The following is an 18,297-nucleotide window of genomic DNA, read 5'->3' as shown; positions in this document are numbered from 1 at the left end:
GTGACACTGATGGGATAATCTGTGAGGGTTTTTCTCCTGTCTGTAACGTCTGTCCTCCTCTGGGCCAGAAACCAGCGTTGGCCCTCCATGCTGAAGAAGGTTTCTATCAAAGTCTCCTCATGTCATGGTCCTAGGCCATGGTGGCCCAGTATTCTTAGTTTTCATGTATTTGTGTATTGTCCCTTATTTAGGCCATGCTTCCTGGGTTGCTCTGTTACGTTGTTCCTTATGTGTTTTTCCCCTTGTGACTCTTACCCCCTGTCTGTCCCTCTGTGTATCTGTGAGCCCTCGTCTCTCCTTGTGTTTTATTCCATGTTTTCCCCAGCCCGTTATGTCTGTGTTCTCACCGTGCTCTCTCTCCTCCTGTCTGAACCTCTGTGTACTTCCTGTTTTACTTTGACAGTCTCCCGTCAGTGTTGTGTTCACCCCTGCCCTGTCTCATTACGATTATCTGTGTCAGCTGTGTTCCCCATGTGCTCCCACTTCCCTCGTTTACCCTCTGTGCATTTATGTCCACATCTCCCTCAGTTCAGTGTCGCGTTCTCCCTCATGACTGTGCGCGCCTCTGTGTGTTTCCTATTTAGTCAGTTCCTTAGTACTTCCCAGTTTAGTTTCATGTTATTTTGTATTGCTGTTATCTTTTGTCAGCAATAAAGCTGTATTTTGAGTTCAGTCCTGTTTTCCCGTGAGTTTGCGTTTGGGTCCTATTTCCTGCCTGCCACACAGCCTGATCATGACACCTTAAGCTGTAAAAAGACATTCTTGTTTAATTTTATTCATTTGTAAAAACACAAAATTGTTCCAGTTTATTATAAAAACCTTAATCAGAACTGAAAAATGTGAAACACTCAGATGTTGTTCATATCTGTTTCTTGATCATCATGAATCATTTTAAAGCCTCTGAAGAAGAAACAGAAGAGCAGCTTTTCTAATGAAATGGAGAAATAACTGGTCAGTGTTACAGAGTTCAGTCAGTTTAAATAAGCTGCTAAGCCTCTAACATAGAATTATTTCTCTGTCTGCTCACAGTCTCCTTCTTACATCATTAGACAATAATGATGTCATCATGTATTAAACTGTTTACCAGCTCCTGGTATTTATCAAACCTGTATCTCAAATCTGCTCTGCTTCCTTCACCCACTCTGCTCCTCATCTCCTCCAGTGTCTCGACCTTGTCTTTCTCCGTTCTGATTTATTCTTCTCAAACTTCTTCACATGTTTTATTGTCTTCTGAACTTGTAGGGTGAACTCGCTGTCTTACACACGAGCATCTGCAGAAGACTTGTTGATACAAATTGTGCATTTTCCACTTTTGATTTTCTCACAGTCCCTAGGTTTCTTTGCCTTTTTGCATGGCTTGTGACAGTCCTCCTCACGCTTAGTGCACCAGGTAACTCCATAACGTTAACTCAAATCTGCATACTCAAATATTTTTGTATCTTTGTAGAACTTAGCTTCAGGTCCTGTAGGTTGATTGTTCCCCATGTTCCTTCAGAGCTTCTTGATCCTGTTTGATTTCTGCCTGTGTCCCTCAAGCCAGGTTGATTCTGTCTTTTAGGGTTCGGGTGCTGGCAGTGCACTAAGAAATTTGGAGATCAGTCTATAGTTAACCAAGACAACTGGATCAAGTATTACAGCCAACTTTAATACTAAATTTGATAAATTTATCTGCATTAGCAGGGTTTTAAGCATTAAGTCTTGTTTGATCAGTGTTGTAACTTATGAATGGGACCTGTGCTGGCTCATGTGTTCAAACTGTTATCTATTTAAACAGCTATAACCTGTTACTCTAACGTAAATAACAAAGTCATAATAAAAGTCATCAGTTATACTTTCATGTGCCAGCAGGTTCTTATCAGTCAGTCTGAATTGCTCAACATAATATTATTATTGTAATTTTGACCTCCAGATCAGAGGTCAAATGTGACTTTTATTTTCTTCATGTCAATGACACACACCACACGTGTAAAAATCATAGTTCCCAGGTTAAAAGTCTTTTGTCTGTTTTCTACCAATTAATTAATTAAGACCACATCTGGATCCCCTTCAGTTCGCTTATCAGCCTCGTCTCGGAACAGAGGACGCCATCATCTACCTGCTCAATCGTGTCTACACCCATCTGGACCAGCCGGCGAGCACAGTGAGGGTCATGTTTTTTGAATTTTCCAGTGCTTTCAACACCATCAGGCCGACCCTCCTGGGTGATAAGTTAGCAGCGATGCAGGTGGATGCTTCTCTGGTGTCCTGGATTGTTGATTACCTGACAGGAAGACCACAATATGTACGTCTCCCACAGTGTGTGTCTGACAAGGTGATTAGCAACACAGGGGCACCACAGGGGACTGTCCTCTCCCCCTTCCTCTTCACCCTCTACACCACAGACTTCAGCCACTGCACAGAGACCTGCCATCTTCAGAAGTTTTCTGATGACTCTGCGGTGGTTGGATGCATCAGCAGGGATGATGAGACAGAGTACCGGGCTGTGGTCGACTCCTTTGTCACGTGGTGTGAGCAGAATCATCTGCAGCTCAACGTGGCAAAGACCAAGGAACTGATCGTGGACTTCAGGAAGACCAGGAAACACTTGACCCCTGTTTCAATCCAGGGGGTCAGTGTTGACATTGTGGAGGACTATAAATACCTTGGAGTACACATTGACAATAAACTGGACTGGGCTAAAAACACCACAGCACTTTACAGGAAGGGCCAGAGTCGTCTCTATTTTTTGAGGCGACTGAGGTCCTTCAACATCTGCCAGAAAATGCTGAGGATTTTCTATGAGTCTGTGGTGGCCAGTGCGATCCTCTATGCTGTTGCATGCTGGGGGAGCAGGCTGAGGGTCGCAGATGCCAACAGACTTAATAAACTGATCCGTAAGGCCAGCAATGTTGTGGGGATGGAGCTGGACTCCCTCAAGGTGGTGTCGGAGAGGCGGATGCTGTCCAAGATAAAGACAATGTTGGATAACACCTCCCACCCACTCCATGACATGTTGGTCAGCCACAGGAGCTCGTTCAGTGAGAGACTGAGATTACCGAAAAGCACCACTGAACGACACAGGAAATCATTCCTGCCTGTGGCCATCTCCCTGTACAACGCATCCACTTAACACACTGTTTGCTGCTACAGCTACACATGTTTCTTTTCCAAATATTTATTTACAAGTGACTTATGTATGTATGTATGTATGTATGTATATATATATGTATATATTGTACTATTCTTAGTTAGCGTATTGTCTGTCTTGTCTTAATGTTGGTTTAAAATGGAGCACTGTAACAAAAAATAATTTCCCCCAGGGATCAATAAAGTATTCTGATTCTGATTCTGATAATGATTAAGTTGATGCATTTGGTTTATGTTGTCCTGGTAACCTGGATAAGTGACACAAAGTGGAAGGATGAAAGCAAACATGGTTGAAACACTGATGTCACCTCCAAAATGGACCCAGAATAAAACCAGCCTCACACAGAGAAAAAATATCAATCAGATTATTTCAAAGAATAAATTAAATGTTTTAAATAAATGCTACATTTTAATATGAACTGACTTCACTCAGGAGAAACGAGTATACATCTAGATTAGATATAACTCAAAAATGAAACCAGTTCAGTTTCTAATGCGCCTCAGCTCTAATGTAAGATCATCACATTATGCAGAGAACTCTTTTCTGTATTGTTTAAATCTGAAGCTCCTTCACAGTTCGAGCTCCTTCGGCAGAAAACCAGGAAAACCAGGCAGAATATTGCAAAGTTTTATTTCTCATCCTGTTCCGACTCACGGTTCTGTCCTGTTTCCGTCCAGCAGGTGGCGGCACTGAGCCGAAGCGGAACCTTGCTGAGCGGGCGGAATGTGTTTCCTGCCGGACTTGATTCCTCGTGGCTCCTTCGTGTGTGTTTTCTCTGCGGCTCCTCGCGGTGCCTGCTGTTTACCTGTGTCTCCCTGTCTATTCGGTGCTCTCTTAGGTGTGCTGTTCTCCGGTGAACGGACATGCCGGCCGGCGGCAGCTCTTTGTTCTCCGGTTTCCGGGTCCTGGGACTTTATTCCAACCACGTGCCGCACGCGCTCCGGTACCACTTGAAGCACCGGGAGTCCTATGTGGTGACGGCGGTCGGCCGGAGCTTCCACACGTTCAACGTAAGAACAGCCGCACGTGCTCACACACAGTCTCACACTCAGTGTAAACCTGACTAAGACCGCCTGCAGGACGGGGAAAGGCCGAGACTTTATAACCGCTTATAAACACACACGGGGTTACGGTGGCTTTACTTTAGGTTATGACGTTATGTCCACTAACCGCCCACTTTATTAGGCGCACTTTGCTGGTACCGGGATGGGCCTCCTGCTTTAAAATATTTTGGTTCATGTTGACATGATGTCATCACTCAGCTGCTGCAGATGTGTCATCTGCATCCATGATACAGATGTCTCAGCACGTCCCAAAGGTGCTCTATTGGATTAAGATCCGGTGACTCTGGAGCTTACTAGAGTGCCGTGAATGCACTGGCATGTTCAAGAAACCAGCTTGGTATTAAATGAGCTTCATAACCATGTTCATCAGAAGATGTTGATCCTCATCTGAGCGTCTGAGCTCCCTCTGTTTATACTCATTACTGATCTATGCTCTGATTGGTGGATTGCTGGTAGGTTTTTTAAAGTGCACCTGCAGCCTGAACACATTTTAAGACCCAGGTTTAATCAGGGTGGTTTGTAAAGAGTTATCCTTCAGTGATATGATAATCTTGTTATGACTGAGACATACAAAGAGGATCAGCGATGAAGGTTTTATTGATACCATCAGGAGTATTGTTTAATTTGCGGATTTCTGATCAGTTTCCTGTGTGGAGTCCATCCTGAGCGCCTGTTACTCTGAAAATAACCTGAATGCTGTGGCTGATATCTGTTGATTATTGATGATCTGTATTGGTCTCCTGCAGGTGAACAGGTTGGGGATCGCTGCTGTCAGTGAGTACTTAGATTTTTATTTTATTTTATTTCTCTCTGATTGGCTGCTCTGTTGTGATGTACTGTAATCAAATTGTGATGTTGTTGTCCAGGTAACAGCCTACCAGATGAAATCACCTGTTTGGCAGCCGACAGGATGTTGGTGTTCGCCGCCACCAGACGGCTCATCAGCGCCTTTGCCAGGAACAAAGAGGTACCAAAACTGTAACCAAACATTATCTTTTTTTTTTCTTAATTTTAAATTCTGACTTTTACTTTTTTTTTTTTTTAGTTAAACAAATTATTTAATTTTCAAACATAAAAACAATAAAATATTTATAATGTTTGGTGCTTTTGCTTTTCTGAAATTCAAATTAGAAAACAAAATATTAAATGTTATTTAAATAACTAATTAAAAAATCTGTTTTATTTCTATTTGAATAATTTTTTTCTTTATGGTCAGATAAATTAAAATTAAATAATAAAATTAAATAATAAAAACGAGCAGAAAATAAAAATGAACCAGTAGTTTGCTCTCCGTACAGGTGGTGATGCATTACAACGGTCATGAACAGGAAGTGCGCCTGCTGCTGCCTCTGGGTGATCAGCTGATCTCTGCTGACAGCGGCGGTGATGTCATCGTGTGGGATGTCCAGAGTGGGGGTGAGTCTGAAGTGGTGTGGCTTGCCCTGCACTCACCTGCTGTAGCATACATGTGCTCTTACCCATCATGCCTCACTCTCTCTGCCTCTCAGAGGTGTACCTGCGGCTGCACTTTGACCCATCAACCTTTGACGTATCGGCCATGATGCACCCGAGCACCTACCTGAACAAGGTGCTCCTGGGGAGCTCCCAGGGTGCACTGCAGCTCTGGAACATCAAGACCAGGTAAGGGTGTAGCGCTCGACTCTGAACACTGACAGAAACACATTCAGAAATCCCCCGAGAGTCTGTCTGATTTTAGGTTTCCTTCCATGTCTCTGTGATGGTCACTGTGTAAAACGTGCATACAAACACCAATGACACAACTACCATCAGCATGTTCAAAGGAGCCTCGACTGTCTCAGCTTGTGGGCCTTAGTCTCTTACAAAAGTATCTTCTGCTGCAGCATGCTGTCAAAAATAAATTATTTTAAAATCGTAAAAGTTTTTTATTCTTTTATAAAAAGTGACACACGTACATGTGTTTTAAATAAATATTTAAATTGTTGATGTTAATACTGTAAGCTACATGTGTATCCATATTCCTGCGTCAGTGTTAATGTTAAAGTGATGAGGTGTTAATAAAGTTGTTTGATCCTCAGTAAGCTGCTCTTCACGTTTGCTGGCTGGTCAGCAGGAGTCACAGTTCTGCAGCAGGTCAGGAACTTCACAGACTTTTATTGTTGGAAGTAAATACACACCTGATTCTTTTATTTTGAAAGATTTGTAAATGAACACTTAACTTTCCAGAGTCCTGCGGTGGATGTGGTTGGTGTTGGCACCGCAACAGGTCGCATCATTATTCACAACATCCGACTGGACGAGACATTGATGAGCTTCACACAGGACTGGGGACCAATCACATCGCTCTCTTTCAGAACAGGTACACGTGATGATGTCATGCCCGTGGCGCTCGCTGCCATTGGCTCCGTCTCTCTTCACGTATTCACCGTATCTTTACCTCTGTCTGTCAGACGGCCCTCCCATTGTGGCGTCCGGCAGTCCTCAGGGCCACATTGCATTCTGGGATTTAGAACGTCACCAGCTCGTCACTCAGCACAGACACGCCCACAGAACGTCCATCGCCGGGGCAACGTTCCTGCAAGGAGAGCCGATATTGGTTACCAACGGCGCCGACAACGCCATCAAGGTAAAAAACAAAACAAGCGAGAGAGATTTATGAAAACCCTTTGATAACTTTCTAATGTTTAACTTTATTTTTAAATATTAAAGAAAATTTTAAAAAACACAATCCCACTAACAAACAACAAAAACCACGACAGCAAATAAAATTAAAACAGCTAAAAGTGTAAAAACAAAATAGAATATGAAACTACAAGAATAAACAGGGTTTGTACGGGTGCTTGAAATCCTTGAAAATGCTTGCATTTCAGATGTGGTGCTTAAAAGTGCTTGAAAGTGTAACTGTATTTCATTCACCACAAACAACTATCTGATTGAATAGTTTTCTTATTAGATAGAGAAATAAAATGAGTCGCAAAATGTAAAAGCAAAATTTCCCCGCCTGGGCTGCCTTGCATCTGTTTCAACGTGTGACCCCGCCCCTCCCTCGGTCAGTCGAGGATGAGTGCGCTAACACACCTGCAGGTTGCTGTTTTAATGAGTGTTTGATGGAAAACGACAGTCGCATGATAGGTGAGTTCTAGTAAATAATTTTCCAGTATGCGTACGTTACACACGCTATTTTAATGATAATAATAATAATAATAATGGATTGGATTTATATAGCGCTTTTCTAGGCACCCAAAGCGCTTTACAATACCACTATTCATTCACTCTCACATTCATACACTGGTGGAGGCAAGCTACAGTTGTAGCCACAGCCTGGGGCAGACTGACAGAAGCGAGGCTGCCATATCGCGCCATCGGCCCCTCTGGCCAACACCAGTAGGCAAGTAGGGTAAAGTGTCTTGCCCAAGGACACAACGACCAGGACAGAGAGCACGGGGATCGAACCGGCGACCTTCCGGTTACAGATGCGATTCCCAACCCCCTGAGCCACGGTCGCCCCATTTTTTAAAATTATGATTATTATTTTGCTATCAAACTCACTGGAGAAATGATTGAAATGAACTGAGTGTGATGCAGTATGGCAGCGCTATTATGGAATATGCTGTGAACTTAGCTAACGTTAGTTAGCAGTGTTAATTTACTCAAGTGAAAGCTTTAAACATTAGCCCGATGCATAACTAGCTAACTTAAGGCTTTCTGATCAACCCTCTGGGGTCGACGGACCCAGAGTCTCCATTTCAACTTGGGTCGAACATGCGGACTTCAAACTATATACCAGTGTTTAAACTGTGTTGATAGGCCACGTAAAACCGATGTGTTTTGAATAAAACAGTGGCGTTTACTCTGGGAGGAAACGGTATAAACGGCGTTTTCTATGGAGAGTGCTAGCAAACACGCTTTGCTCGTGAGTGAAAAAAGAAAAAACACTTCTTCCCTATTGGTGGAAAAATGTACCATGTCGACCAATCAAAAAATGATATGGCAACATGTGGCATCTGGTTGTTTGGGAAGAGGGGGAAGTGAGAGAGCACGAGTGAGCAAAAAAGAGAGAGAGAGTTTTGATACGTGAGAGATTTGTGATGTTTTCCGTGTTTGGAGTCTCAAGTTAGTGTGTTGTCTTGTGTAGTTAGTGTGTAGTTGTTGTTTTGTTTTGTGTGTCAGTTCTACTAGTGAACGTCACAGTTGCTGCCTTAAAGCAACCAAAGGCAGATTGCAGTGTAAACGCTGAGTGACACACCTGCTGTCAGACCTGCAGGTTTGCCCTGTGCTGTTCTCATCTGTGTTATAGTGACACACGCTATTTTTTGGAGTTGCATAAATAATTTGTGTGCCTTCTTATTTGATGCAGAGCACCTGAGTGTTCTGTAAATAGTTATAATGGTTATATGAATAACGTCTGAGCCTTGGCTGCGTTTTTAGGTAAATAGTACCATATGACATTGTTTGCAAAACTTGTGCATATTTTTAAAAAATGTACAATTTCAATTTGCATTACAAGTTATGAAAATGATTCCTTAAACATGCCTGTGGTTTTTACAGTCAAAAATATCACTTTCTACTCGTATTTTAAATTATGTCTGAATTTAGATAAATTGTGCTGACACATTATGTCAAAATGAATAAATAACAGATTGGCAGGATAAACAGTTTTTAAAGGTGAAATATAGAGGCCAAATCAAAATAGTCAGAAACGGCCAATGGACCCCAGGGGGTTAAAGGCTAAAAGCAAAGTTGTCACCAAGTACTGTTTATATTTGTGTGTATTGCTGCAGCTTTTTTGAGTATTAACTTGGTGCCTTTGGGTGAAATAATGGTAAAATGACCGATCCATATGGTCACAAAGAATAGCCACTTGTTTCTGTGCTACCAAAGTTCCCCGGCTTTCATTCAAAATTTGTTTATCGTCAGCACCGACACATTAAACTACTTAAACATTATAAATGTCTGCAAGCTCACACTGAGGCCTGTGGGGCACTATCAGCCACTGAGACAGTACACACATTTATGTGTTTTTGTATATGAATATTTCATACTTTAAGGCTGCCTGTTTATTTAAGGGAGATACAAAATACATTGGAACTGTACATAATAATATCATGGATGATAAATTAAATAGATTTTAAGTAGATGCTTGTGCATTCTTAAAGTCTGATATGTTGAATTGAACTATGTTTGTTCAAAGCCTCCCAGTCAGTGCTGTTCTCCATGCCTGTCTGACTGTACATGATGTTATTAGCACAAATTCATCATGATCATGATTCATGATCATTTAGGACTTCAGCATTAATACAGACAGCAATGTAGTTAGCAATAAAACAGTTTTATTGGGAATTAACTTAAAAAACAAACAAACATCTGTCTCCTATTTTCTGTCACACAGGAAAGAAGCATCAATATCTGATGAGAAGACTTATTTATTTCTTTTTGGGGGTTTTTTCAACAGGAGAAGAACATCTCAAACAAGCTGATTCGTTCACATTTTCACATCTTAATTTTTAAGTGAAATGTGCATTTTGAGTTTATACACTATGTGTATAAGGCGACCGTTTCCTTTTGCAGTATTTTTGTGTGGTGCTTTTTTACTATCTCTTAACAAAAGGTGAACAAAGGTGTTTAAGTTCACCCTGATTTGTTTTAATTTTCACATGGTCTTACTGAGGTGATGCGAGTTGTTTTTTTGTTTTTTGTTTTTTTTGGGGGTTTTTTTACGGGGGGTGGGGGGATGTGCTTAAAAAGCTTGAAAAGGGACGTTGAAAGTAGGGCTGCTCGATTATGGCAAAAATGATAATCACGATTATTTTCACTGAAATTGAGATCTCGATTATTTGATGATATTTATTTAACAATAACAATGTATTGAATAATGACTTTAAAAAATAATATAAAATAGTGTGCAAATACTGATAACAGTGCAAATGTTTGCAATATAAAACATAAATGAAAAATGTAAACATCTATGTTTAGTGAACTTTGCAGTGTTGCTCTGTGGTGCAGCTACGACACTGTAGCAAAGTTTACACACTGTGTGTACTTGATCCACGTCTGACTCCGCGAACCCATAATGTTTCCACACCACTGAAGTTTTTTTACCTCTCTTTTCAACCAGCGGCAGTCACTCTCCTCTCCAAATAACTTCTGCTTAGCTTTCTGAGCTTCCCTCGGGTCCTCTTAATTGTTGTGACACGTGTTCGAAACGCAGAGAGGTGCACTCGATTTGCCACACGGAGCAGCGCGAGAGTAAAGCACGAGGGAGGGGCTAATAATCGGCTCAGTCACTTTTAATGATCGTTGAAAGCCCAGATCGTAATTTAGATTAAAATTCGATTGAGCAGCCCTAGTTGAAAGTGCTTAAAAAGTGCTTGAATTTGATCCTGAAAAAGGCGCATGAACCCTGAATAAAGTGATTCCATTTAAAAACAACAAAAATACAACTTTTAAAATTAACTACATATAACTAAATAATAACTAAATCTAACTAAAATCAGAGACTACGATGAATAACCCTCTGGGGTCCAGGGTATAATTGGCCAATTTTGGCTACTTTTCATTTTCTCTCCATATTTCACCTTTAAAAACTGTTCATCTTGCCTTGTTTGGTATCAGTTGGTATCAGATTGTAGAGTTATTTTTTCATTTTGACATACTGTATTAACACAGTTGATCTAAATTGAGACAAAAAACATAAAATCCGAGTAGAAAAAAGTTATAATTTTTACTGTAAAAGCCACAAACATGTTTAACTTGAAATGCAAATACAAACTGTACATTGCACAAGTTTTGCAAACAACAAAGTTATATAGTACTATTTAACTAAAAATGCAGCCAAGGCCTCAGGTGTTTTTTTTTTTGTTTGTTTGTTTGTTTGTTTGTTTTTAAATAACCATTTAAAACTATTTAAGGAACAATCAGGTGTTTTGCATCAAATAAGAAGGGACACAAATTGTTTACTCCAAAAGATAGTTTCTGTCCACTATAAGACCGAGGAGAACACCACAGGCATAAACCCTGCAGGTCTGACAGCAGGAGGTGGATCAGCCCTCCTGTTTTTTAGCTGGAGACAGAGTTAACAATACATTCTGCCTTTGGTGGCTTTTTTGCAACAACTGTGACATTGAGCAGTATAACTGACACAAAAAACAAAACAATGACTACACTACACACTAACTACAGCCTCCAAACACGCTAAATGTCACAAATCTCTCACGTATCAAAACTCGCTCTCTCTTTCTTTCGCTCTCTCTCTCTCTCGCCGGTGTCGCTCCTAAAACTTCCCCCTCTTCCTAAACAACCAAATGTCACATGTTGCCATAGAATTTTTTTGATTGGTTGACATGGTAAACTTTAACACCAATAGACAGGGAAGGGGTGTTTTTTCTTTTTTTACTCCCAAGCGGAGAGTGTTTGCTAACGCTGTCCATAGAAAACACTGTTTTTACCATTTCTTCCCGCTGTAAACACCACTGTTTGAAAAAAACATTGCTTTTATTTTTTATGATAACTCTAGTTTTATGTGGCCTATCAACATGATTTAAAAACTGGTATATAGTTTGAAGTCTGTGCATTCGACACAAGCTGAAACTGAGACTCTGAGTCACTGCATCTTGACCAGAGGGTTAAAACCAGAGATCAATAAACAAAAAAAGAAGTATAAACAAGAACTGCAGTAATAATAAAAACAAAGCAAAAAAAAAACTCCCAACAAAAGTCAGACATTGAGGAAAATATAAAAAATAACTTATATTATAAAGAAAATAATGAAAAGCAACATTCTCAATTAAATAATTACAACAAAATATAAAACAGTAGAAAACCTTTTCCCCCCTCAGGTGTGGATTTTTGATCAGGAAGGAGGCGGAGCCAGACTGTTGAGGATCCGTCAGGGACACAGCGCCCCGCCCACCACCATTCATCACCATGGCAATGACGGAAAAAACATCCTAAGTGCAGGTAAGATCAGATGATAGTATACATATTTCTTTATTTATTGTGCCATTTTTATTTTTTCTGTGTCCTCCTGTTTTGAACCCGCTGTTTATATTTTCTGATATTTTTTTAACTTCTTTATATTTATGTTTTGTGTTGCTTTTGCCCGCCCTGCAGGTCAGGATGGGACACTGCAGTCTTTCTCCACCGTCCACGAGCGCTTCAACAAGAACCTGGGTCATGGTAAGCTCAGCCCTCCCATCAGACTCTGTTCAAAAAATGTGACATTTTAGAGTCGCTTTCTCAGACTCAGTGTGTCTGTCGGCAGCCTCTCGATAACAATAACACAAAAATTATGACACAGAAAACTGAACTCTTACTGTTCGACCTATTTCCTTTATTGGCTAAGAACATCCTCCTGACTTCACCCACTGCAGTTTCATGTTGGACACTAAATGCTGCTGCTTTAATAAAAATCTTCTTTTTTTTAATTGAGTATGGTTTATATTTATTTCTTTTAGGCTCTGTTAATAAAAAAAAGGAAAAGAAGAAGAAGAAAGGACTGACGTATGAGGAACTGCGACTTCCTGCCATCACAGCGTTCTCCTCCTGTGAGCACTATGACAAGCTGTGCAGAAGTCCATACAGAAAACGTTCCATTAAAGCTGACACTGTCCTTTTTCTGTTCACAGCTGTCACTCGTCAGTCAGACTGGGACGGCATCGTCGCATGTCATCGTGATCGCCTAGCAACAACCACATGGAACTACCAGAGGTGCACGATGGGAGCGCACCATCTGCAACCACCAGGCTCACGGAGGGGTGCCATTGCTACGGTAATAGCATCTTTAAACCTGTGTTTCTCTAAGCTCCTCTCCTGGATGGCTCTGAGGGTCACATGACTTCCTGTTTCTGCTCCCAGGCTGTTGACATCACTTCCTGTGGTAACTTTGTTGTAATTGGGTCATCTTGTGGCCGCGTGGACGTCTACAACCTGCAGTCCGGACTGCATCGGGGTTGCTACGGTGACGATGAGAAAGGTGTGTTCACCTTTTTCCTGTGATTGCAGCACTGTCTCATTTTATTAACCCAAAGCCCCCGGTAACTGCAGTTTAATCTGTCATGCTATCGAGCCTTTTATGCAAATATGAACATGTATACACAGAAATCTTAGAATCTCAGCTAAATGCTCATATAAATCATTTCTACAACTACCAAACACAGCGAAAACAAGCGATGATTAAAAGAGCAGTTGCGTATTTGCTAAAAAGTCCACTAAGCACAAACAATGGAGCCCCAAACCAACCCCACTTCATGTAACACTGTAAACAATGGCTTGTTAGCTCTCAGAGACCTCGTCAATAATTGCACAACGCCTGAATAGTGCTGTCATTTTGCACTTTTTGGCTTCAGAAGCATAAATCTTTGCACAGAAGATGTTTATATGTTGATTAATGATTTTCTGGATTAAAATGTGAACTTGGGTGTCATTTTCGAGCAGGAAGCTCAGAAATTCCTGTAGTAACAGGTTAACCCCTGTGTCTTGCTCCTCCAGCTCACAATGGTGTGGTGCGAGGCATCGCCACGGATACCCTGAACCAGCTGACCCTTACCACAGGCTCTGATTGGCTGCTGAAATTCTGGCGCTTCAAATCGAAGAAGCTGGAAGAAGAGATGAAACTAAATGCTGCGCCGGCTAGCATGAAGCTACACAGGGAAAGGTAGCTAGGAGCTAGCATGATGCTAATAAACTGCATGATTAGCTGCAGTGAATGCTAACAATTAGCATTCCCTAACACTGCTCACTCTGTTTCTCTGTTAGTGGGATGCTAGCATTAGCACTGGATGACTTCACTCTGGTGGTTGTCGACATAGAAACCAGAAGAGTCGTTAGGAAATTTGCAGGTCACCACGGCAACATCAACGACATGGTGGGTTGGATGAAGGTGTTAGCATACATACACTACGTCACACAGTATGCTAACAGGAAGCTAAATGTTTTTATTCCTCAGACATTCAGCCCTGATGGCCGATGGCTGGTTACTGTGGCAATGGACTGTACCATCCGTGCCTGGGACCTCCCCTCTGGAAGGTAAGACTGAAAATTTTAATGAGTGACTGGGACAACTAATCAGAGACATTAGCTGATCATCAGATCCATCATTTTCTTCTATCCTCAGTCTAGTCGACTGTTTCCTGGTTGCCACGGCGCCAGTGAGTGTGTCCTTGTCCCCGACAGGTGACTTCCTCGCAACAACTCACGTTGACAGTCTGGGCCTCTACCTCTGGTATGAACTAATCACAATGCAGCCTTTGCTACAGCAACCAATCAGGGGCTTTTTTTCTTATTCACAATTGGTCATATGAAAGTCCATTATCAGCCAGTCACAGTGCAGTTGTCCTCCTTTAGGACCAATAAGAGCCTGTGTGGGCCTGTGGGGCTCCGCCCCCTCCCAGCTGACTACCAACCAGTTGTGGAGACTTTACCGGGCGTCACGGTGGAGGAGACAGAACAGGAGGTGAATTCTGAGGAGGAGGAGGAGGATGTCTATCAGTCAGCTGAACAACTGGGGGCGGAGCTTGTAACTTTGTCTCTGCTGCCAGAGTCTCGGTGGAAGAGTCTGCTGCACCTCGATGAAATCAAGGTGAGGAACTGTCATTTTATTAGGAACACTGTGAGCAGCTGTGGTCCTTGATTTCAAAATCATTTTAGTGGGGAGGACAAAATATAAGAACCAGTGATAGCAGTTAAAACGTGAAGTGAAATGATCACTTTTTCACTTGGGTTGTTGCCAAAAATAAAAACAACATCATAATCCTGTGAAAAAGGAACAAACCTGACTGTGATTGATTCCCAGTCCCATCTTTGTATTTATTAAATCAAATATTTATGTTTTGTTTTTTTCATGTTCAGTCTGCTTCTTTTTAAAACCTCCCTGCAGCACATACTGTTGATTCTTCCACATACCAGCTTCATGATGAGTCAGCTCATGAACAGATTAATTCTTTACATGATCACAAATCAGCTGATGGTCTCTAAGGATTGAGTACTGATCATGTAACAACCTCTCACCTGTGTGATTTGGTGTTTGTAGAAAAGGAATAAACCCGTGGCGGCCCCTGCTGCTCCAGCTGCTGCTCCCTTCTTCCTGCCGACAGTTCCCGGACTCACGCCTCGATTTGCGATGCAAACACAAACCGAGCACGAAACACAGGTAACATATGCCTGGGACCCGCTCACATCGGGACCCGAGTATGTTTTAGTCCAAACTGAGGATGTGCACTTTAATCATGCGTAAATAAAGTCGTGTTTCCTGTGTCTCAGTCTAAGGTGCTGAACTGGGGCGTGCTCTCTCAGAGGTCAGAGTTCATCTGCACTCTGGAGTCAGCTCTGACCACGGGATCATGTGAGTTGGGACAGGATTGGCTCACCTTCATGCTTTTATTTTTTAATACTAAAATCTAAAGCTGGTATTTAATCGGAATTTCAAAATAAAAGCTGCTTACTGAGCTGACAGAAAAACAAAATTAACGATAAAGAAAGAAAACAGCTTAATTTTTTTATACCTGAGGATAGTCTGAAATGACAGCAACTGAATCAATTATCCAGTGATTGATTAAGACGTTTTTGTGGTCTTTAGTCCATATCTGATATTGTCCGTAACATTATACTTTTGTATTTTATCAGAGTATAAATAGATGGTTTTCATCAAAGTTTGAAACACAAACCTGAGTTCTGATCAGAGATCAATACTCTCTCTGCAGTTGATCAGCCGCTGCGTCTCCTGAAGGATTGTGGGCCAGCGGCGCTCTCTGTTGAGCTCAACTCTCTGGCTCCAGAGGGGGGTGGAGCCAGAGAGCTCCTGCTAGTGTTCATTCAGATGATTGACAGCATGTTGGCCAGTGGGCGGGACTTTGACCTGGCCCACGCTTACCTGGCGCTCTTCCTAAAGGTTAGCCAATCAGAACACACTCGTCAACTGTGCCATCTTTTATTGTGGAAGTCTCTTCACGATTTCCTGCTAACTTTTTTTGTTTTGTTTTTTTTAGCTCCATCTTCGCTCTTTATCACAGGACGCCACCGCCATGGAAGCTTTGAACCACCTCTTGTCCCGGTTGGAGAAAGGTTGGGCGGAGCTACAAGCATCATTTGACCAATCGTTATGTCTGCTTTCATACGCAAAGAGTGCCCTGCTGTGACACACATACATACACTTTTTGTATTCTAATAAATTTGTTTTGGATTCTTCTTCTGTGTTTTTATTTCAACCATTCAATGAATCTTCTTAATGAAAGATTTCAGTGCTGATGTGCTTTTCTTCATCACTTTCCTAATGCATGATCTCAATGGCAACATCTCAATCTAAAGGAGAATAAATGAGAGGTTTGGTGTTTGAACTACACAGTGGATGTCTGCCTTATAAAAACTACAATATCCAGAAATTGGACTACAAAATGCATACTTTACTTCACTCAAATGTTTTTACTGAGATGTTTGAGCAGTTTTTATAAACGTGACATTCAGAGTTCAGTTGTGGGTTCATCAGCCTTTCAGGAAATAAAAAAACACCATTAATGAACATCTTTGTGATCTGAGTCTGTCTCATGAACATTTCTGTGGATTATGGGATGGTATCATCTCCTATTGCAAATAGTATGTAATAATAGAATAAAATAAAAATGGTAAATGGCCTGTATTTGTATAGCGCTTTACTTAGTCCCTAAGGACCCCAAAGCGCTTTACACATCCAGTCATCCACCCATTCACACACTGGTGATGGCAAGCTACATTGTAGCCACAGCTGCCCTCGGGCGCACTGACAGAGGCGAGGCTGCTGGACACTGGCGCCACCGGGCCCTCTGACCACCACCAGTAGGCAACGGGTCAAGTGTCTTGCCCAAGGACACAACGACTGAGACTGTTGGAGCCGGGGCTCGAACCGGCAACCTTCCAATTACAAGATAAACTGCCAACTCTTGAGCCACGATCGCAACAGCAGCAGCAAAAAACAAACAAACACATATACATACAGAACAGGACATAAAATTTTTACATATTTACACAATCTGCACTTTTTGTGTATTGTACCTCTGCATTAAAAAGTGACATGTAACTTCCAATAAGTTATATATATAAACTGAGAAAAGTAATGTGCAATAAAGGGAGAATAGAAGCTGCTTATGTCAGAATTTAGGATTTGAGCATCTCTGATTGAGGCTGCAGAGACTTTGAACCTCAGTTGCTCCACCCGAGAAGTGGAAGTGGCCAAGGATGTGACACCTGCTCTTCTTGTCTAGCTTTTGCTCCTTCTGATAAGCATGTTTTTTTTTAAATGATTCCCGTTCATGCGCACATTTACCATCACGCATACATGACAGGCACCACTGACACCCGACACTTTCACACGTGAAGTACAGTTTCTTTAAACAAAATGTGTTTTCAGGTAAAGAAGGAAATCTTTTCATAGTAGTGTCAGGAACAGTGGATGAATAAACCCCTTTGAGTCTCCGCCGTGTACAAACAGAGCATGTGTCTGTATTATCAAGGACATATTTACACACATTTGAGAAGCAGTTCTACCCACCAATATTTGTATGGGAGAGTGAAAACATTCTACATTAAGAGCTCGTTCAGTCCTTTTCTGTGTAAATGCCATTATTGTTCTGGGACTGAGGGATGTTCTGATGGAGGAGTGTTGAATTTTTAAAATCCCAGATTGAAATGCTGTTGTCAGCTGTGATGCTGTAGTTGGTTAACGTTACAGCGTAGTCGCTTAAATCTGAACTATAGTGTGATAAATATTTAACTTGAGTGACAGTTACAGTCACCAGGAGCTGTTCCATAAACATGTTTTCAGACCAATGAAGATGTTTTCTGTGTGTGATGGTAATATTGTTCCATATCAAACATCTGGGAGGAGAACAGCTGTGCTGGTGCAGAACACCAAAGAAAAACATCTGCACACATTGGCATTTCTGGGTAGAGTCACAGGAGTCGCCCCCTGCTGAACACTATTTTCACACATTGGGAACATAAAAAGTTTTTTACATTAGAAAAGTTTCCCGATGAACACAGAAATGTTTTAATTATTCAACAGGTTCCCAACAATCAGAGAACACCTCTGAACAATGAAACGAGCATAAAACAGAGCCACCTTTGTTTTTCTTTCAGAACGTATTAAACAAAGAATGTTAC

The 18,297-nt window shown here is 41.5% G+C and overlaps 1 protein-coding gene across 1 annotated transcript; it reads left to right on the top strand.

Moving 5' to 3' along the window:
• The first annotated feature begins 3,883 nt into the window (after positions 1-3,883).
• Positions 3,884-16,301, top strand: wdr36 (WD repeat domain 36). Its single transcript, XM_085357894.1, has 22 exons — positions 3,884-4,137; positions 4,938-4,965; positions 5,058-5,158; positions 5,490-5,607; positions 5,700-5,832; positions 6,249-6,303; positions 6,397-6,529; positions 6,621-6,796; positions 12,006-12,126; positions 12,280-12,345; positions 12,624-12,713; positions 12,795-12,937; positions 13,024-13,141; positions 13,657-13,822; positions 13,924-14,032; positions 14,114-14,193; positions 14,282-14,389; positions 14,512-14,746; positions 15,197-15,316; positions 15,427-15,508; positions 15,867-16,054; positions 16,152-16,301. The coding sequence occupies exons 1-22, from the start codon at positions 3,991-3,993 to the stop codon at positions 16,299-16,301; spliced, it is 2,667 nt and encodes an 888-aa protein (XP_085214020.1). The 5' UTR covers positions 3,884-3,990.
• Positions 16,302-18,297: the final 1,996 nt, after the last annotated feature.

Source organism: Diplotaxodon limnothrissa, linkage group LG7 (assembly GCF_057381915.1).
Source record: "Diplotaxodon limnothrissa isolate DT_005_m linkage group LG7, D_limnothrissa_male_GT1.1, whole genome shotgun sequence".
Classification (NCBI taxonomy): domain Eukaryota; kingdom Metazoa; phylum Chordata; class Actinopteri; order Cichliformes; family Cichlidae; genus Diplotaxodon; species Diplotaxodon limnothrissa.
Note: the sequence above shows the minus strand (reverse complement) of the source record. Positions and strands in the feature narration are given on the sequence as shown.